At 40.3% G+C, this 21,216-nt stretch overlaps 3 protein-coding genes across 11 annotated transcripts in view; 2 read left to right on the top strand and 1 right to left on the bottom strand.

Moving 5' to 3' along the window:
- Positions 1–6,267, top strand: part of slc1a9 (solute carrier family 1 member 9) — a 33,331-nt gene extending 27,064 nt beyond the window's left edge. For 3 of the 6 annotated variants that reach the window (XM_077212562.1, XM_077212559.1, XM_077212561.1), the window contains 3 exons: positions 426–560; positions 714–1,146; positions 3,657–4,020. In XM_077212562.1, the coding sequence (XP_077068677.1) occupies positions 426–560; positions 714–1,146; positions 3,657–3,872 (784 nt within the window). In that variant the 3' untranslated portion in view covers positions 3,873–4,020. Of the gene's footprint in view, positions 1–425; positions 561–713; positions 1,147–3,656 lie in introns of all 6 variants that reach the window. The other 3 variants (XM_077212558.1, XM_077212560.1, XM_077212563.1) reach the window with 3 other exon arrangements.
- A 1,111-nt stretch (positions 6,268–7,378) lies between these two features.
- Positions 7,379–14,585, top strand: fgf21 (fibroblast growth factor 21). 2 transcript variants are annotated; one of them, XM_077212624.1, is made up of 5 exons: positions 7,379–7,660; positions 7,947–8,024; positions 8,330–8,433; positions 9,287–9,632; positions 14,449–14,585. In XM_077212624.1, the coding sequence occupies exons 1-4, from the start codon at positions 7,534–7,536 to the stop codon at positions 9,587–9,589; spliced, it is 612 nt and encodes a 203-aa protein (XP_077068739.1). In that variant the 5' UTR covers positions 7,379–7,533; the 3' UTR covers positions 9,590–9,632; positions 14,449–14,585. The 2 variants fall into 2 exon arrangements, with proteins under 2 accessions (XP_077068739.1, XP_077068738.1); XM_077212623.1 differs by lacking the exon at positions 14,449–14,585 and having other exon boundaries at positions 9,287–9,703.
- Positions 9,895–18,208, bottom strand: kcna7 (potassium voltage-gated channel, shaker-related subfamily, member 7). 3 transcript variants are annotated; one of them, XM_077212573.1, is made up of 3 exons: positions 16,832–18,208; positions 14,417–15,138; positions 9,895–11,577 (listed from the first exon to the last, which is right to left on the bottom strand). In XM_077212573.1, the coding sequence occupies exons 2-3, from the start codon at positions 15,110–15,112 to the stop codon at positions 10,678–10,680; spliced, it is 1,596 nt and encodes a 531-aa protein (XP_077068688.1). In that variant the 5' UTR covers positions 15,113–15,138; positions 16,832–18,208; the 3' UTR covers positions 9,895–10,677. The 3 variants fall into 3 exon arrangements, with proteins under 3 accessions (XP_077068688.1, XP_077068687.1, XP_077068689.1); XM_077212572.1 differs by lacking the exon at positions 16,832–18,208 and adding an exon at positions 16,180–16,362; XM_077212574.1 differs by lacking the exon at positions 16,832–18,208 and adding an exon at positions 15,248–15,319.
- Positions 18,209–21,216: the final 3,008 nt, after the last annotated feature.

Here is a 21,216-nt window from a genome sequence, read left to right as displayed (position 1 = left end):
GAAGTGATTCCATATAATCCATTTTTTACATGCCATTTGTTCTCTTTGCACTGTTCTCACGCAGCCTGAATGCAGTCTTAATTTATCAGTCACATGTTCGACTTTACTATCCTTTGTATTGTTGTGCCATAAAAATCTGGAGTTTATTACAGTTATTATAATTTATTTTATTACAATGGCTCTATAATTATGATACAGTTACAAAACTTTAACCTGGAAATACATCACCTGTTCTCCTTTAACTGAGCTAACATATTCTTCCAATCCATTTTCAGTTTACTTTTGTTGTTATTTTCCTTCTTTGCTCCATTGAAGTTTTTTCATCCTTTTCACTTCCTCATAATAGATAATATCTGTCAGTGCCACCCCATACTTTCTCAGTCGTCGTTGTAGTATCATGATCCCCTCTGTTTCTTGCTCTGCAGCATGACAGCGACTTTGGCCAGTGTGGGAGCAGCCAGTATTCCCAGTGCAGGTCTGGTCACCATGTTGCTAATTTTGACCGCTGTGGGCCTTCCAACTCAAGACATCAGCCTGCTCGTCGCTGTCGACTGGCTTCTGTGAGTTCAAACAGCTCTGTTTGGGTTATGTACGGGGCCGTCTCTTACACCCCCCCCCCCCCCCCTGACGACGGCCCCTGTCTTCATGAACATAAACAGCTGTCCTTAGCTGTTCTATATCAGCTTTTCGAGCTGTCTTTTGTGTGTCTTTAGTGACAGAATGCGCACCTCCATTAACGTGGTGGGCGACTCTTTCGGGGCAGGCATTGTGGACCACCTATCACGGGCAGAGCTCGCTTTGATCGATGGGGAAATCCCCCAATCAGACGAGGAGTTCGTCCCCCCTCCACCTCTCCTTACTGAAATAGACCTTATTGATCCTCTCAAACCACCTGAACTGCCCCCTCGATCCCCGCGCCCCCCTAAGCTCAATCATCACGCCCCGTCTCTGACCCCTTCACAGTCTCAATCGCACTCCATCCCGCACTCGCCCCGTTCCGTCCGCTCTCCATCTCCTCACTCCATCCGTTCGCCCTCCCCTCGCTCTGTGTGCTCTCACTCCCCGAGGCCTTTCCGAACACATTCCCCTCGTCTTTTACGCGGGACAGAGCCTGGATACTGTGCCCTGCCCACTTACGACAACCAGGTGAGGCTTTAAGTCATTGTAGATTTCTTTTGATGATCAAAGTTTTTAAGCTATGATGTTCTCAAATAAATGTCCTCACACTTCTTTGAACTGTTGGTCTTAAAGGTATCAAAATTTCTGTTATTATTTACTCACCTTCATGTTGTACCAAACCTGCATGACTGACTTGCGTGCTTTATACTCACAACCGGCGCAACGTCATAGTGTCTCTGAACAGATTCATGCCCACTTTTAGGGGAAAATAAACTAGACTTCCCATAGACTTCAATACAAAATAGCGTCACAAAACAACGTCCGTACACAGCCGACAGGTGTTAAATCACTAAGATTAAACATGTCAAGTAATTATATGTCCACCCTGCCTACCATAGAGCGTGAAAGATGCATCAACAAACTTAATTTGGTCAATTTAAAAACATGTCCCTTCATTCTCCCAGCGTCAAATTTGAGTAACAACCCCACCCAGTGGCCATAGGTGTCTTACCCGGACATTTACTCGTAGTCCTACCTCATCGAGGAACCATGGTAAGCCAGTGAATGATTTTACTTCTATTTTGAAAATAAACATCTTTAAATATATATATATGTCTTCTCATAGGATATAAAAACTCTCGTTAATAATTAAGAGAGACCGATGAGTCATCAACACACTACACTGTGCTCTGCCACGTCACAGCCTGCGATGAAGATTTTAAACCCGGAAGACGAAAATAGTGGGGAAAAACTAAAATTTAAACATTTTCACCCTACTATTAAATCTAACAGATGCTAACACTGTCTTCAATGGTGTTCAACACGCATACCTCTGTTAAAATCTGAGAAAATTTGGTTTAGGGTTTCATGACCCTTTAAAGCGTAAAGCCTTGTTTAAACTCGACGCGTCCGCATGAGTCCAAAGGTGCGTGCGGCAAAAATGGCATGATTGTAACAGCTCGCGCGCCTCCGCATCCCCTAGTCATCATTAACCTACTACACACAATAGGCTTTTTTTCTCTGATTTTGAAAACTCTTCGAGATCGACTTAAAATGCTTCCAAGATAGACTTGTCGACCGCGATCGACGGGTTGGTAATTCCTGTAACGTCGTTTTACGGTCAATGACAAGAGTACTAATCAGCTGTCTCACGAACGAAACCAGCACATTTATCCCCACATAGCAGAGCCATAACACAGCGAGGGAGAATCACTAAGTTACATGAAACAATCCAACTACATATTTTACACCACTGACAAGGGAAAAGTCACTACTCACGGTGTTTATGGCTAGCTTCTAGCTTTCTGCTGCTTCTCTTTCAAGATAGTGACGAAACGCACTCTGTAGTGCTGTTTGTCCGCGTTCAGCTACGGTAGAAACATGACGTCACAATATGTCGACCTTCATAGAAGGGGGTGCCCGTGGTTATGTAGATATAAATGCCTCATTCTAAGGTAATAAAAACATTACGGTTTATTAAGTAAGTTCTTTATACACCACTGAAAACATAGTTATGGATGTCATATTGCATTTCTGTTAATAGATACTCAAAATTTTTACACATTGCACCTTTAAAAGTACCTCTTTCCAAGCCATTGACGGAATTTTCTGTCAATCCATGTTTTCACTGTTATACGGCAGGGGGCTCCTATGCATCTTCGGAAAGAGTAAAAAATCTCCGGATTAAAACACAGGCAAAGATGAAGCAGAAACAAGCAATAAACACATTGATTATGCATATTGTAGTCTTTGAAAAACATTTCTTTTGAAAAACTCTCTTTATTTTCTCAGCTTTTTTTTTTTCTTCAAAAATTGCTTTTTTATTAAGCTTACCCACATTCAAGTGTTGATAAAGAATGCATGAAGCTAGAATATATACTGTATATACACAATATATATATATATATATATATATATATATATATATATATATATATATATATAATTTAAATTTTTAAAGAAGAAGCTCTGTACTTGCTTTTGATATACTGCATGTTCAGATATGCATACAACTAAATATGAGCCATTCAAGTTTAGTGAAAATGATCAAAAATGCTGCACAAAATCAGCTTTTAGCTAAAAATGTACTAATAACCACTATAATAATACAGATGGTACAATAGAAAGCCTCATGATGAATCAGTGTTCAATGTAAGGGGCCTGTCCAAAAAAAAAAAAGCCAATACATGTATATAGAATGGTGCACATGGTCATACACACAAGACAAAACACCATCAGAGTAAGAAAAAAATAAGTATGAACAAAATTAGTGATATAAAGTATATTGATATTTGAATTGGCACACAGGGGAAATTGGAATTGTTTTTTTTTTGTTTTTGTACTGTTTTACACCAGAAATTTGTTCCTGGCAAAAACCATAAATTTGACCGCAATGTTAAAATATTAACAGTTTTTCACTGTATATTGTACAGTTAATAAATGAACAGGTTTTTACTGATGCATTTTTGCAGTCTTTTTCTGTAAAAAATGACATATTTGCTGTTTCCTGACTCTCATCATCACTTTATATCCTGCAGATTACCACACTTCCCAGAGGTTTCCGAGAGAGAGGCAGAGACCGGGAAAGAGACAGAGAAAGACGGAGACTGCGAGAACGAGAGCGGGATAAAGGGAGCGAGACTGAGGAGGATGAGGAGAAGGAACGTATGATGGACGTGGCGAGTGATGGAGAGGAAAGTGATGACACGGCGTACGACAGACGCCATGCCATCCCACCTTGTGACCTGCCCTGAACAGGAACAGACAAAGCTTTACCATATTTAAACACAATACTTCTTCTGTATTTCAGCATCCACCTTGATGGATGAAAGTTGGTGTATTGATGTTTGGCAAAGACTTTGAGTACCTACGTGTGTTGTGTGTTTGTTCTGCTTTGAGAAACTTGACATAATTGAATAGAGGGTTCATTGGCAGGTATGTTTCTTAGTGTCAGCTTTATAGTCTAGCAACACCAATTGTTTGTAACTTGCAGCTTTATTTACTTTTATTGGTTATTTGCTTTTACAGGATTTCAATAATACATTGGAATCCACCGGACGAGTGCTTTGAACTTTTATTGCACGTGTTGTGCCCGTCTTGATTTTATTTAGTCTTTGACTTCCCTGTCATATAATGTATCCAGGTTACTGGGATACTGGTTATTACACTGGGTGTCACTGCCCTGCACTGTACAATCCAGACTTACTCAATGATGAGCCTTGACTCATTTGAGCTGCCTTAGTTTACTTGTGCAGCCTAGATGTCCTCTGTTCGCTGCCAGTGCAACATAAACAAAGAAATGACAACAGGCAATTCAAATGAGTCGAGGCAGTTGGTTCCTATAAACAGTCCAAAGTTGTTCCAAAACCCCCGTTTTAGAATTTGTTGGGATTTTCTTTTGACGATGACAAGGACGTCACAAGCAGCTGTGAGTAACACAAGAAAGTTTCTCCCCGTACCACTCATGTTCTTTCCTGTTCCTCTAAAAAGTGAATCATATACTGAAAGCATCATTTGCATGCATGGATTTACTAAAACACTGTTTAGATTAGTGGGTGTAACGTCAGGCTTATACACTTCAAAGTTACTTGGCCAAGTGCAGTTACACAAACCTGACGTAGTACGTTATTGTCATCGTGCAAGTCATCCACTCTCATATGAATTCCATTTTTATTCTCACTCCCATCCAGCCTATACACACAATTTTTTTTTTTCAAAGTAATTTTGCTTTATTGGCACGAGATACTTTGGTACAGATTTCCAAAACATTGCAAACACTTTTTTTTTCAATTTATAAAGAAATTTTAGAAAGGCTACTTTTATTAGAAATCTGTTTCAAATAAATTATGTTCTTTTGATATTTCTGTTCATCAAATAATTCTGGAAAGATGTTTTCACAAAAATATTAAGCAGCACAGCTGTTTTCAACATTGATAATAATGAGAAATGTTTTTTGTGCATCAAATCATCATATTAGAATGATTTCTGAAAGATAAAGACTGGAGTAATGATGCTGACAATTCAGCTTTACTGTCACAGGAATACATTTACATTTTAAATATATTGTAAAAAAAATGGTTATTTTATTTTATAATAACATTTCACAATATTATTTTTTTAATCAAATAAATGCAGCCTTAGTGAGCATAAGATACTTCCTTATAGAAAACATTAAAATAAATCGGTAACATTTTACTCAGAGCCTTTATGTATAATGCATTATAAAAGTATGTTTAATGCATTAATTATGTCTTGTAATGCATTGTATGGTCACATGAAAATTTGTAACTACATTATAATACACCTTTAGAAAGTATAATGCATCAAAAAATGACAAAACCAATTTCAGATTCAACAAAGAATCTGTGAATATGATAATGCATTTTAACTTTGGTTACAATTATTTATGAAAAGATATGATGCATTATAAAGTACATTATGAATACCTTTATAATGCATTACACATAAAGGCTTTAAGTGAAGTATTACCAAAAAATCTTAAAGACTCCAAACTTTGGAGGGTAGAGCAAATAAAATAAAATAGAAAATATTAATATCTTAATTGTTTGTCCCATGAAATAAAATGGAGAGAAAGTGGAGACTTTTGCTGAAGTCAGTAAAGAGAAGAGCCTAGTACAGATCTACATCTCAAATTATGCCCAGATTTGATACAATAATACCACATTTCACTATGAACTCACAAATTTCTCATCAAATACTTCCCGAATCATAAGCAATGAACAATATAGTTCTGCAATCTTATTGTACGTGAATAATTGTCTAGTTTGTCTGTATTTGTTTTTCTGAAAGAGTTGATACTTGAAGCATAACTAAGAAATCCATTGAGCCTCTTAATCTATGTAAGAATCTCGGAAAGAGCTATATGTTTTTTCCTTTACAATTTAAGAATTACTTTGTTAATATTGTTGTCATTTGCTATGATGGATTATCATTGTAAATTTTAGCTGTAGTTTATGATGTCTTTTGTCTGACTCATGTATTTATTATGATAGACTTTACTTAATTTTCCCAATAAATGTATCTATGAAATGCCTCACGGTGTCCCCTTGTCCCTCTGAATTCATACTACCACATCAGCTGCTGTCTGTGGTGTGTGTAATAAAATCTTAACCATTTATTTTAAACTTATTCGAGTGGTTTGTGCTTTAATGCCTCTTGTGTAAGAGTCGATGTCAACGTGAAGCGCATATAAATCCTGTCTCGCTGTCGCATTAAGACCGGTGGATGAACGAAATCCCTTCATGCACACAGAGTCAAAATTTTCTCACACAATGATGAGACAAAGACCTTTTAATCCGCTCAAAGAAGAGTGAAGGAGAGAGCAAAGGATGGGAGAGAGCAGCAGATGGCCAGAAAGACGTCAATCCTCCATATTCTTCCCAGGACAACAGTGAGGCAGGAGACAGATGATTACGATGGACACTGACGTTATTGTGGAGCCCCTGGACGTCAAATACACGAAACGGGAAAGCTTAAGGGAGTTGTATTAGGATGAAAGGGCAAAATGGCAATTGGGGGAAAGGATGTGAGCCTTTAAGGACATCGGTCATCACTTGCTGGAGCCCAGCTGTCCAATTGCACCTCGGTATTTACAGTCTGTAATCATTTACAGGGATCTAACAATTATTGACAGACCGGGGCTAGCACATTTGTTTTATCTTTTCTTAAGATAAGACATGCACACTTTAACTTTTTCATTAAAAAGATTAACAGATCATAAATTGATGCCACACTGCCCTCTCTAGCTGACGGAACGGTAGTGTAGTGTCCTCACGTCCCGTCATCTCCTAGGTGAGAATGTACAGATGAGAATGAAGTGCTTTTTATGGCCTCTTATCTGTTCTGTTTAAACTGCCACCTCCACCTCCACTCCCATTTCCTCTCAATACTGGGGAAATAACTGAAAAAGTTTATGTATTGAATAAACATTGATTAATCTCTGATATGCAAACTTATATATGTTCTTCTCTTCCTGAATGTGATATGGAAGTCGGGGGTCCCCTGTTCGCTGAGATCAATGACATGACTGGCATATCCTTGTGAGATTTACCATCATCCTCGCTCATTTCCTGAAAACAAGTTTGTTATCGTTTTTCCTTTTCATACTTGAGTGACTCATGGGTTCTCTGTCGCTCTCTCATAAATACCATATAAATACGAGTTTACAGGGACATGTCTTCTGTGGAGACCATCATATCTGGAGGTCTTAGAGATATCGCTGCTCAGTTCTTTGCACAAACTGGAGCTTAACTTAAGATTTAACTTAAGAACTTATTATTACAGTTATTTAATTTTTTGAGGATATTTTTTACCTTTGGATATCATCAAATTTCTTTTTCTGTTCAATCAAGTCATCAATTTCTATTGACGCCCACCTGGTCGGCTTGGTCAATCATGCTTTTTGCCTGTTTTTTCATAATTTTTAGTCTGTTTCCAACGCTTCTATGCAGTATATATGTTCCTGCACAGAATGTGCTTCTGCCATTTAGCACACAAGTCAGGAAACGCCTGCTCTACACAGGTAATCCTAACCTTTAACCTACTGCTATCTGCTTTTTGTTGTATTTACACTTCTTAACATTGGGTTTCTGTTTCTTTATTAGCTGCAATGTTTAGATGTTACTATCTGCTTAATGTGGGTGACGTGCTGCTTTAGTTTTTTAGTTGGTGTGTGGTGATGTTACTATAAAACCTAATGTGTTTAATTTCAGGCCAATCCTTTGCACTGCAAGTGTACTGTCCTTTTTTCCTAAAGTGTCTATTGGCTTGAGGTTCATATGTCTCTGTGTGTGTTTTGTTAATTTTAGAGAACAGTTTACATGGGCTGTTCCTTGAAATGAATCCTGATGGCTCCGTCAGAGGGTCTCCGGAACGGAGACAAAACTGTAAGCAACTTCTGCAAACATGAGTTAAAGAGCACTGTTTACTGGAAGAGTACATTCATTAAGTAACAGTCAAGATACTTCTCCGAAAGTCCTTCAAGGAAAAATGCCTAATCAGAAGAGATAATGAGTTCATAATAGCTATGATAGCAGTGATTATGCAAATAATAACACGTTTTTTGTCATTTTGGTTTTATTGTGATGAAAATATTTCATGGTGGCAGTGGGTATTAATATTTGAGGTCCAAAGGTGATGCATGTGAATTATGGTAGTGACAGAGGTGTGGTGTTTGTTTGCTGCGCTGCAGGTGTGCTGGAACTGCGTTCAGTGGATGCGGGCGAGACGGTCATCCAAAGTGTGGCTACATCTCTCTTCCTTTGTGTGGATGATAAAGACAACTTGAAAGGACAGGTCTGAAAATGGCAATCAGTTCAAATACACCATTCTAGTTTAGCTTTCTAGAAAGCAGGGTAAACAAAACAAAATTAGATTTAAAAGGCTTTTATTATATGCATTATTATTTACACGCAGGGAATCTTATGAGTAATGAGTTTTGATCACTGCTGTTAAATGCATTCAAATTAAATACAGTAAAAATCAGTAAATCCATTTATAATTTTACACAATGATTTTTATTTCAGATCAATGCTGTTCATTTGACCTTTTTTAATTCATCAAATAATCCTGAATTTTTTTATGGTTTCCACATTGATATTAAGCAGTTTTTCTTGAGCATCAGCATATTAGACTGATTTCTGAAGGATCATGTGACACTCAAGACTTGACATCAGAGGAATAAATTACATTTTAAAATATATTGAAATAGGAAACAGTTATTTTAAACACTAATAATATTCCTATATCTTACTGTGAGCATAAGAGACTTATTTTAAAAACATTAAAAACATTTACCGGCCAACATTTAACATTTTGTTGGCAAAAAACATTTAAAAGTCATTGATATAAAATGTATTTATAAATGACGATTTTATAATTAATAATTACTATTTACCACTACTCAAATTGTTTTAATCATAATGTAGATTTTATTATATATTTTATATAATAAAATGTATATTTATCTTTTGTTTCATATTTGTTTTTACTATATTTCAATCATATTAAAACATGTAGAATTGCTTTGACCAACACTTTCCATAGTGAACAGTGAATGAGCCGTTGCAGTATATTCATTTAATTTACTTTGATCATTTTCACTGGACACTTGAACACATTTGGTACTGAGTTTTGTTTTCTCTTTCAGCGGCGTTACTCTAAAAAAGACTGCACCTTTAAGGAATTGCTACTGGAAGATGGATATTCTTCTTTCCTTTCTCCACACACTCAGCGTCCTGTGTCGCTCTTCTCAAAGCAGTCTGGACAGAAACATGGGGTTCCACCTTTTCGGTTCCTCCCCATTATGACAACGGTGGCAGCGGACAGCCAGATACAGGAGGTGAAACAGTATATTCAGGATTTAAACCTGGAATCTGATGACCCACTTGGAATGGGACATCGGTCACACATACAGACTCTCTTCAGTCCCAGTCTGTATACTAAGAAATGAGGACGGGTGAACATCAGTTATGGAGGCACACTTTTTTAACAAGGTTAAAAATGTTTTGTTACTGTATTTTGTTGCCGGAAACTGTATTTATTTGAATATATTTATTTATTTACTATGGTCTAAAATTATTTAAATTCATTTAAGTATAATTATTAATTTAAACATTGTTATAATAAACATTAAATAATTATTACTGTAAATTAAACATTACATTTTAAATAAAGTCACGAATATCTGCTGGAGCAGATTCCACTTTCAGTTTGTTTGTTCTTTTTGTACTTCACTGAGTCACTTCAGTATGATTCTTGTGTGATTAAAAATTTTAATAAATAGTACACCAACATGGCTCAGAGTTACATAATTCATAGAGCACATTACATATTACATATTTTCCTAAAAAGCTTTTAAATACACACACAAGCACATACACACAAATCTCTCATCCACATCATGTCAACAGTGTAATTCAGAACAGCAGTAATATTAAACTGTTCCAGATGAATGATGCTTAAGACTTTGGCCATCCGTCGGGCAAACAAATCCCTGGCACATTCATGGCTGCAACCCGAGTGACAAAATACATGACATTTAAATGACACCGCATGGCGCTTCTCCCTATGAATATGTCCGATATATATATATATATATATATATATCTCGAGAATTCCAGTAAAGCAAAAGTGCAAACGCTTAATTGCACAACACAGCTCAGCGACTTTTCCAAATGCATCCAAGCATTAAGGCGCAACTCTCTGAATAGATAAAAATAGTTTCACAAATAAATACGTTCAGTGTAAAGGTTGTGATGTCAAAATAAAAGTTTTGTAACCGGAACGTTCGAAAAAACTTTTTATGGAGGTTAAAATCAATGTTTTTTGGGACTTCTTCATACTTTTCCTCTCCTTTGGCTACTGCATTTTGTACCTTCTCACCCTCTGTGTCAATCGTTTTCTCTTTCTTGCATTTATTCCTGCATTGCTCCTTCCCATCGTGCCCAGATATTCATAGAGTCACAGCGATGCAGTGTCCTTTAAACATGGTACAGGACCACCTCCATCTCTCATTCCTCCTTTTTGATCTCCAGTCTCTCAGACTTGGGTGACCAGCGGGTAAACGCTCCCTATGCTTTGCTCTCCGGCCTGTCCCGCACACAGCCCAGCCAGGAGAGTCCCATTGAGAGGGGCACAGATCCCCCTGTAGGTCGTGCCTCCTTCGAGAGGAACGCAGTCTCCCTGTTCCCCGGGCTCTTCCTCTCCGTCTTCTCCGTCTTCTTCACCACCCTCTTCCTCCTCCCAAAGGGAGGTGTTGACGTGCGTGTACTCCTGGTTGTCCACACACTCCGTCTCACGGTGGTAAAAGTAGCTGAAGTTGGAAACGATGACAGGAACGGGAAGCGAAATGGTGAGAACGCCCGCGATAGCGCACATGGAGCCCACCAGCTTTCCGCCCACCGTCACCGGGTACATATCACCATACCCCACTGTCGTCATGGAGACCACAGCCCACCAGAAGGCTTCTGGGATGCTGGTGAAGGCCGTTCCCGGGTTTTCCGCCTCAGCAAAGAACACTGCTGAGGAGAACAGGATGACTCCGATGAAGAGGAAGAAGATGAGCAGCGCCAGCTCTCTCAAGCTGGCCTTCAGCGTCTGGCCCAGGATCTGAAGGCCTTTGGAGTGGCGAGACAACTTGAAGATTCGGAAAACCCGAACCAGACGGATGACCCTTATGATCGCCAGGGACATGGACGGCGCCGTATCTTTAGACTTGGCCAGCTCGGTGCCGAGCGTGACGAAGTAGGGAATGATGGCAAAGAAATCTATGACGTTCATCACATCCTTGAAGAAGACCATCTTACTGGGAGAGCAAGCGAAACGCATCAATAGCTCAAACGAGAACCAGCAGATGCACATGGTCTCCACCAGGAAGAATGGATCGTGGAAGATGGAAGGCATCATGATGTTCGTGGTACTGTTTCCAGCGAGGTGAAGCTGGTATCCATATTGGTGAAAAAAGACAGGAAAGAAAAAAAGAGAAATTAGATGCAGAAAATGGAAACTGATGGCTAGAGTATAAAACACATGTTGCATATTCAAAGTATAGTGATATTCACATTTTTTGTGCTTTTGACATTTTCTTCTGTTACAACTTAATACTTTAATTTACTCTGCATCTGTGTGTTAATCACATTTTGGGGAAAAAGTTGTACCCAGAAGTGAATTAAACTGGAAAAAACCTTTTGGGACAACCTAATTTGTAAAAAAAAAAAAAAAAAATTCAGGTAGAGTTATTCTATAGTAGCCTATAGTTGTAAAATAATTGTCTATAGAATGTACCCAAGTAAAGTCTGATTTTAAAATATTTTTTTGCTTTAAATAAAAAGTTTGTTATGTTATAATTTCCATTGTAGCTTGATTTATTTCATGGCTTATAACTTTTTAACAAATTTTTTGTTTTAAAAATTCCTATGGGGAAAAAATAAACCAGCAAATAAACTGCAACTATACTAGGTAACTAAGACTGTTAAAAAAAAGTAAGAATGGACCATTGATCTCTATATTCCATCTACAGCGAGAAACGTTAACTACTGTGCGCCAGTCACTTCATGTATTTCTGTTTAATGGAAATGTACCGGTTCTCAGTTCCCAACCCTATTAAGAATATTTCTGACAGGCATGCTTTGACTTAACAAGTGCCTGACAGAAACAATTTGGTTGCTCATTTGACAACCTCTTGAGTGAAGTTGAAGGTCCCATTCTGCTCGTAATGTCACAGTATATGACCTTTCACTCAATAGTCGGTCATTTTTGCTCTTTATCACCACGACTCAATAAAGAAATTACTTAGTCTTTAACACGGGCAAACCACATCAGTATGTCAGTAATATGTTTCCATAAAGATGTATAACCCTACTTTAATGACCAGTGGTGGTGTGTTTGCTTGAAAAAAACAGATTTTAAAAGAGTAAGACAGGAGATTAGATGATATGACATGGGAGATGTGAGTGTATATGCACGTGTGCTTGTGTGTGAACTTGCTTCTGGCTAGCTGGACCTTAAGTGTTCCCTATCGTAGTGCTTATTTTGATTTTGCTAAAGTCATCATAAGATGTTGTGGAAGTGTGTGTTTCCATTCCTATTTCAGCATTCGAGTGTGTCTGTTTATTAATACAAGCTCCTGTATCTGTGTTAATGTGCACTGAAGGGTTGTCCTTACTCTAAAAATAACACCTTAGATCTCTAAGGTGAAACTTGAGAATGTAACTCCACAATCTCTCTCTCACCCGCTTTAGTTTGCTTGTCGTTAACTGTCTGATCCATGTAAAATTACTGAGCTGCTTTGGCAGCGTGTTGAGGTTGCTGGGTTGTGGGTCGCTGCTGGGAAACTAATTTGATACTCTTAACTAACTTTCCCTCCTCGCACTCTACCCCACCCTGCATTGCGTCTCACTATTTTCCCCTCACCCAGTCAGGCACAGACGCTCTTTCATACTGTCACCTGTCATCTTGTCATTTCTCATCTCCTTCCCTTTTTTCTATCTGTATGCCGGTTGAATCTCTCCATGGAAGCGTCACTTGACTGTTTTCCAACCCCCCAGAGTCTCTGCTCCCAATCTGTGTATCAGATTTAACGACACTTCTAAAATAATCTCAGTAATAACCCTACACTCCTGCTCCCGAACTCTTCATCTGTGCTTTCTTTTCTTTTAATGTGACTTTTCACACTCTATACTTACCTTTTTTGTGATTTTAAATGTGGTTTTGTAAATGAATCTACATACAGTGAAAATGCATCAAAAAAGTTCAGCATTCAGTATAACATTGTTTTAACAATTGATAGAAATTCAGTATTCAGTGTGCATAAACATATTACACATGGTACTTGGATGATTTTGCGAAATGCTATAGAACAGATATAATACAAACAACAAGTGTTTGTCTAGCCTAAGTGTTATTTCAAATAATTTCAAACCAACATGTCAACCTTTAAAAATGTAAACAGTTGGGTTTTGCTCACTTAGTCACAAATGCTACAAGTATGGGAATTTCCTCTTTTTTGTTTTTGTTTGTTTTGTTCTTAGTCTAATTTCAAGGATTGGTAGATATCCACACTTGGTTTACCCAGTCCTTTCAACGCTGAAAAAATGTAAAGTACTACTATGTGGCAACGCTGCTCGCACGTGTCATCCAGTACACTGTTGAAGTGAGGAAAGTTCACTGAGAATATTTCATAAGTTGAGGTCATTAGCAAAGTTTTGGCAGAATTTAGAAGGCAAAAATTGTCTGTGTTGTCAATAGTGTAGTGATGTATGAAGCACAGCTCACACAGAAGTCACTTTTCATATCAAGCTGCTTTCTGTTGGTCGACGTGACAAATTAATGTGACCAACCAATCAGGTAAATCTTTCACCTCACTAAATTTGCAATTGTGTGGATTCTTTGTGAAAATACTGAACAAAAAAAAGGACTGCACAAATAGGCTTTAAAAAGTTTCAAGTTAATAGCTCTATAGTATAGTATAGCATAAATGTATATTGTGTAGTATTAATAATAGCTATTAAAATGTAAAATATATACAAAATAAAGAAAGGCAGCGGCTATTTGCACAAGTGTAATTCGTTCAATTCATGTTGAATTTACACAATATATTAAAAATAATAAATTAAGTTCAATTTAATGCATGCTCATTTATCTTCAAATGCTCAGGAACCCATCTGCTTCATGCTAACTGCCATTCTATCATTCTTTCTCATTACTATGACCATTATAACTGAAAACATTTTGTAAATCCTGTTAGCAACATTCTGGTCAAACTTTTAACTCCTCTCACCTCTTTCGTCTCTGTTTCCTTTTTGAATATAGGCAGCGTTTCCAAACAGAAGATCAGAATGGAGACCACAATCACCATCACACTGATGATGGCGATGATACGGGCGCCTCCAGAGGATTCTGGGTGTTCAAAGAGTATCCACAGCTTGCGCTGGATCTCATTGTCAGGCAGGGGCCGAGGTTCCTCCTTGGGGAAGCCCTCATCCTCCTTGAAGCGAGTCATGATATCCTCTCCCAGCTCATAAAACCGCAGTTCATCCATGAAGACGTCCAGAGGCACATTGGCAGGCCGCCGTAACCGACCTCCAGACTGATAGAAGTAGAGGATGGCATCAAAACAGAATCGATTGCGGTCCAGGAAGATCTCGTTGCGAAGCGGGTCAAAGTAGCGCAGGCGACGCCGAGGGTCTCCAAGCAGAGAGTCAGGGAACTGGGCCAGGGTTCGAATCTGTGTCTCGTAGCGCATGCCTGACACATTGATGGCCAGTCGTTCAGACAGCGCCCAACCTCCTCTCACCATTGAACCAGATCTCCGATTTTCTCTCTTCTTCTCACCCTTCTCTTTGTCACCCTTTTCTGCCTTGTTGCGCTGATCCTTGAGTTTCTTGTCACTCTCATTGACCTCTTCCTCTACTGTTTTTTTGCCCTCGATTCCACTATCAGATCCTCCTCCTCCTTCTCCTCCTCCTTTGTCCATCTTTTCTTCTTTCTTTTTCACTCAGTCTGTTATATGGGGTAGAAACAGAATCATTTCACCTAAACATGAACCCATCAGTCAAAGGATTGTAAAAATGTATAATTGGTGTTAGACCGATCAGCTAGGCTGACTAACACAAGTGGTCATTCCTCCTGGTGTCAGTTCCAATATCACCTGAGACCCTTGTCAATAAAGAGATCTCACTTTCTGTTAAAACATAACAGATATTTGTAAATAATTTTAATTAAATACTGAGTATAGAAATACATTTTAAAATGTAAAAAAAAATTGCACTTGTGTACATCTTCACTGTAATGTTTTTACAGTGGGTCATGCTGCCTTAAAATGTTATGTTTTAAGTAAAAATTTAACTTAACATTTCAAGTTGATTAAACTTAACAATTCAAGACAGCATGAACACTTTTTAAAGTTGAAACAACATTTTTTACAGTGTTTCTTGCTATCTTTACAATTGTAACTATATTGTATTTAATAAATTAAAATCATATTAAATATTTGCATATTTTAATGATAGCAATCTTGATTCCACATCTGGAATGGTACAACATTCCACAACATTCCACATCTGGAATGGTATGTTATATGGAATGATGTAATGCTAAAAAATATGTAATATTATTTAAATTTAATTTAAATGTCATTTGAATCATTTAAATTGAATAGTTGATTCAAAATGAATTACATGTATTACTATATATATATACACAGATATATATATATATATATCTCCCATGAAATCATATACAAATATTTCACGCACTCCATCCTAACCCTGTGTTGACTCCTCTACCACTTTGACCCAAACCTCGAGAATAACACTAAGGTAAATTAACAGAGCCGGTTTATATGAAGACACCAAAACAACCCGGGAACAAGTATGTAAACAAGCCTTAAATGAAGGTAAAGGGTGAAAAAAAGTGTTCAACAAAAGTGTCAGAGTCCCCTGAAAGTAAATATCTCCCATTCTGTAATTTGGTATAATAAATACAGAGGTTTGTGGCTCCTGAAAGTTTCTAAGAAGACACTCTGTTTGTCTTTCCACTTACCCTCTGTCACTGGTGACCGTAGATCCAGAACAGTTACCCCACACTATCCGTGTTTCTTCCCAACCTGCACCACACCATGAGCTGTGTATCTACTGTCCCCCCTTCTGCTAGACGGTCTACCCTATGAGTCCAACAGGAGGTGTTTTCTCCTGTACCCTAAACCATAAACTCTGTCCTTCCCTCCGTCAGTGCAGTAAAGGATAGCTACTTAAACCAGTTTGTAGGTCACTGTCTTTACTCCCTTTCACGCTCACTGCAGCTCTGGGGAATGCTGTCATGCTGAAATTCAATCCAGAGCCCCTCGTCCCCTCATCAGCTCACTGTCCCAAACATCTTCACACCAGCTTAAAATGCCTGTCTCACTCTTTTATATTTTTTGTTTACAATACAAAGATTTGCAATATGTTTATTTATCCTATGCACCCCAACACTTCTGCCAGGAAACAATATTAATAAATATTCAGAATATAAAACAATTCTGAACATAACCATCCATAATAATTATTCAGAACATTAATTTAATTTCTTTCTAAATTCTAAGTTCTTGTAAAGTGAATCATAAATCTTTCACCATGTCTTCAATGTTTTTAAAGTAACTTTTTTTGTAATTCTTTTGTAGCTCATTAAAATAGGGCAGCGTGCGAATACTCACATTAAGCTTTCGCTTCGGAGCCGAGTTGACCGGGTTTTCACTCTGCTCTTCAATTATCGCTCGAGAGAGTATCAAAACGAGATACTGTTCCGGTGTTGGTGTGACGGCGCGTTCCAGCAGAGGTCGCAGTTGCTGAGAGTGCACTGACAGTCTGGTGCAGCTGCTGTTCCCCTGGGCGCTTAAACATCTAAAGAGCAGTTTCCCTAATAGAGTAAACACAGGTTTTAAAGTCTTTTTAAAGATGTCATTCCACCCGTATGTTTCTGGATGCGGTCATTTCCTGGCCCGGTCTGAAAGCCACGATCTCTGTCTCAATTGTCTGTGGTGACGTTCTTTGTTGAGTCATGCACCCACTGCGGGAAGATGACCATCGTGATGTTGAGATCAAGACTAAGATACTTGGAAACAGGTGAAGTCCCCTCTGCTATTCCCTGTTCTGCCTTTGATGCACACAGGGCCAATTTGGTTACTACACAGGGTGATCTGAGAATTACAGTGGGGGTTCACTGGTTGAGTCCCCGCAGCCCCCCACTCCTCTCATCCATCGTAGGCTATGGAGCTTCCGGCTGGGGTTGCTTGGCCTTCTCATGGAGGTCCCAGTATCTCATTTGGGGCTTCCACAGAGGACCGGATGTCAATTGCTGCATCGGAGGGCATTGCCCCCTTTGGGAAGAGTAGCGTTGTTGAAGTCTGACCTAGAGCTGACTGCCATGCTTCCTGGGCCCTTGCGAGCATTGGGCTTGCGAGAAACCGTGTCCTGAAAGATCGTGGGTGGACGATTGGTTTCTCGGGGCGGGGCATGCTGAACAGCAGCGTCCTGCTCCAGTGTCTTTCTTCTCGGAAGTGCACGAGGAGGTCACAAGGTCGTGTAAGGAACCTTTTTTTCCCAGAAGTCGCTCCACTGCCTCCTCCGCTCTCACTACCCTCGATGGTGGGGGATCAAGGGGTACGTGGAGATCCCTCAGGTGGAGGCTGCAGTTGCGGTTCAGCTGTGCCAGCAAAATGCTGCCATCTGGCAGGATCGTCCACGTCTCCCATCCAAGGCCTGTAAGTTCTTGGCTGCACTAGCGGCCAAGGCTTACAGTGCCCCGGACAGGCTGTCTCTGCCCTGCACGCCATGGCCCACCTGCAAGTTTACCAGGCTAAAGCACTAAAAGAGCTAAACAAGGGTAGTTCTGACCTGGGGTTCATGGAGGAGCTGTGTACAGCGATGGACCTCGCCCTACGGGCTACAAAAGTCACTGCGCATTCCCCTTGGGCAGACAATGTCCACGCTAGTGGTCCAGGAAAGCCATCTCTGTCTGAACCTGGCCAAGATGAAGGAAGTCGACAAGGTTTGCTTTCTCAACTCTCATCTCTCAGGCCGGCCTTTTCGGCGACGCTGTTGAGAATTTCGCTCAGCAGTACAAAAGCAGACGGAGGAGATTAAACACATCCTGCCCTGAAGGGATGCTGCTGCCAACACCCGTCCGCCTGGGGCTGGCCCCCGCCTGCTCATCACCGAGGGCATCCCTCTGCGGCCTCCACATCTGCTCTGTTGCAGCCACAGCAGCAGACTTTACCTAGGCCCCAATATCGAACTCCCCACAATGAGGTGACGACGTCCATCTCAGCGACTGACAAACATTTCAAACGGCAGGCGAAGCGGCCCTGAGGCGGGCAACCCAGAGATGGAGGGAGCTGCTCCTCAGGAGATGGTGAACTGGCTTTCTCCAAACAGAGGTTGGCCTATTGGATAGTGGATGCCATCGTCTTAGGCCCATGACACACTGGCTGCGTGGCGTGAGCGTGACGTTTCTGTTGCGTGTCAGCTGCATGGCGGCTGCGTCGCGTTTTCTGAGTCTTTGCACACCAGAAACGTGTCTGACGTGACGCTGCTGCCACGGATCACCCTTGTTCGACATATGGTAGAGAGTTGTGGAAGCCCTATACTTCGTGTTAAGCATACATATAAAGCCTACTGATAAAGACACTGTCAGCAGTATTGACAGCAAAATAGACTACATAATATTTCGTTCTGTATTGACAGGTGCAATATTTGAAAATTGATAATTAGGCCTATTTATTTATTTATTTTTAAATTAGGCCTATATTTATATCTGAATTTGTCAAAACCTAGACTTTCAACCATCAAAATGTAATTTATTAATATGTATTTGTGTACAAAATAACATATAAACATATTTTCCTATTCTATTTTGCCTAGAAAAGCTTCCAACACGCTTGCGTGTCGAGTGAAAAATAGGCGTCGGTTCTATTTCTAGCATGCACGCGTTTTCCGCGCGGTTCAAGCCGCGCCTGAGACGCGCGTGTCACGCAGGCAGTCTGCAAGCTCTAACCTGTTAACATGGGAGCCGAAATAAAAACGGACAGACCACGCAGCTTAGACGCTTACGCCACGCAGCCAGTGTGTCATGGGCCTTAGCATACCATTCCCAAGACAAGCCATGCCCCTTGAGAGTGAGAGCTCACTCAACACGGAGTGTTGCTTCGTCCTGGGCGTTGGCGCACGGAGCCTCTCTGGCGGACATATGCAGAGCTGCGTGCTTGGAAACACCTAACACATTCAAAAGATTTTAGAGTGGAGTCAGGATCTACGATCTTCCATATGTAGCACTGCCAGTCAGTCAGGACATATGTGTAACTCCACGTTACCTCCCTACAAGCAGGATGTGGTCTCCGTAGCTTTCCTTTAGATTAGGCACTTTTCCTAGTGTTATCCAATAGTCTCACTGTTCAGGGTGAATGGAACATCAGTGATTGACATTCTCTGCACACAACCCTGTCCTACTTCCGCCCCCAAACAGGTGCGGGGCAAACAGCTGGCCTGCTCAGGGTGCTGGTAGGAGCAGCATTTGTGTCGAGATCCCAGTTCGTCAGTTTACATGACGTTTACATTAGTAACCTAGTCATTTTTCCCCCAATTCAATTGAATAGCTTTTTTTAAAGGATGAACAGAAGTCCTACAAGTCCCTTAACCCACGTGATTTTTCTGTTGACACTAGCCTAGTGATAGGAAGTGTAAGGACATGTGTCCACCAAAGCGTTTTTTCACGCAGCTGGCGTATAATTCCAATTGTTTTCAATGGGAGCGCCGCGTTTTTAGAACGCCATGAGCGTAACGAGGCGCTGAGCGCCCGGAGTTTTTTACTGTTCGCCGAGAGTTGAAAAATGTTCAACTTTGGGTAAAACGCTGTGCTCATCACTGTCACTTTTTACCCAGCCATCCAATTACAGTGGAGGAGGGGCAAGATAAAAACCACACCGACCAACTGTCAGAACATTCTTTCTGAACAACGACGTCAACCAGCAGAGCTAACCGAACAAAATGGATGAAAAATAAATTCAAATTCAAGAAATTAAAATGTTAATTTGCTTTGTTCTCAGAGAGTTGCGCTATCTTCCAGTTCTTCCAGTTTTTTCAGTCATAGGCCGCCGCGTGTCCACCAAAGAATTTTTAGCAAGCTGAAAACGCTAGGCGCTCTGCTGAAAACGCCTAGCTGTGGGCGCTTGAGAGCGTTTTGGCAGCGCTGCGTTTTTTCAGGGCGGCTGTGTAAAAAGTGACAGTGATGAGCGCTGCGTTTTACCCAAAGTTGAACATTTTTCAACTCTCGGCGACCAGTAAAAAACGGCGAACGCTCAGCGCCTCGCTACGCTCATGGCGTTTAAAAAATGCGGCGCTACCATTGAGAACAATTGGAATTATACGCCAGCAAAAAACACGGAGCTCCCATTGAAAACAATTGAAAAAATACGGCTGACGCGTGAAAAAACGCTTTGGGTTTTTTCACGCGTCTGGCGTATTTTTTCAATTGTTTTCAATGGGAGCGCCGTGTTTTTTAAACGGCATGAGCGTAAGGCCGTGTGTCCACCAAAGCGTTTTTAGCCGGCTGCATTGTGATTGGACGGCTGTGTAAAAAGTGACAGTGATGAGCGCGGCGTTTTACCCAAAGTTTAACATTTTTCAACTCTCGGCGACCAGTAAAAAACGCCGGGCGCTCAGCGCTTGAGCGTTAATTACACGTTACGTTCATGGCGTTTAAAAAACGCGGCGCTCCCATTGAAAACAATTGAAATTTTACGCCAGCTGCGTGAAAAAACGCTTTGGTGGACACACGGCCTAAGAGGCGCTGAGTGGGTATTTAACGCTCAAGCGCTGAGCGTTCGGCGTTTTTTACTGGTCGCCGAGAGTTGAAAAAATGTTCAACTTTGGGTAAAACGCAGCGCTCCTCACTGTCACTTTTTACACAGCCGTCCAATCACAGTGGAGGAGGGGCGGGACAAAAACCACACCGACCAACTGGCACAACATTCTTTCTGTACAACGACGTCAACCAGCAGAGCTAACCGAACAAAATGGATGAAAAATAAATTTTTAGTATGAA

This window comes from Siphateles boraxobius, unplaced genomic scaffold (assembly GCF_051911475.1).
Source record: "Siphateles boraxobius isolate OS27281-9 unplaced genomic scaffold, OSU_SipBor_1 66, whole genome shotgun sequence".
Classification (NCBI taxonomy): Eukaryota; Metazoa; Chordata; class Actinopteri; order Cypriniformes; family Leuciscidae; genus Siphateles; species Siphateles boraxobius.
Note: the sequence above shows the minus strand (reverse complement) of the source record. Positions and strands in the feature narration are given on the sequence as shown.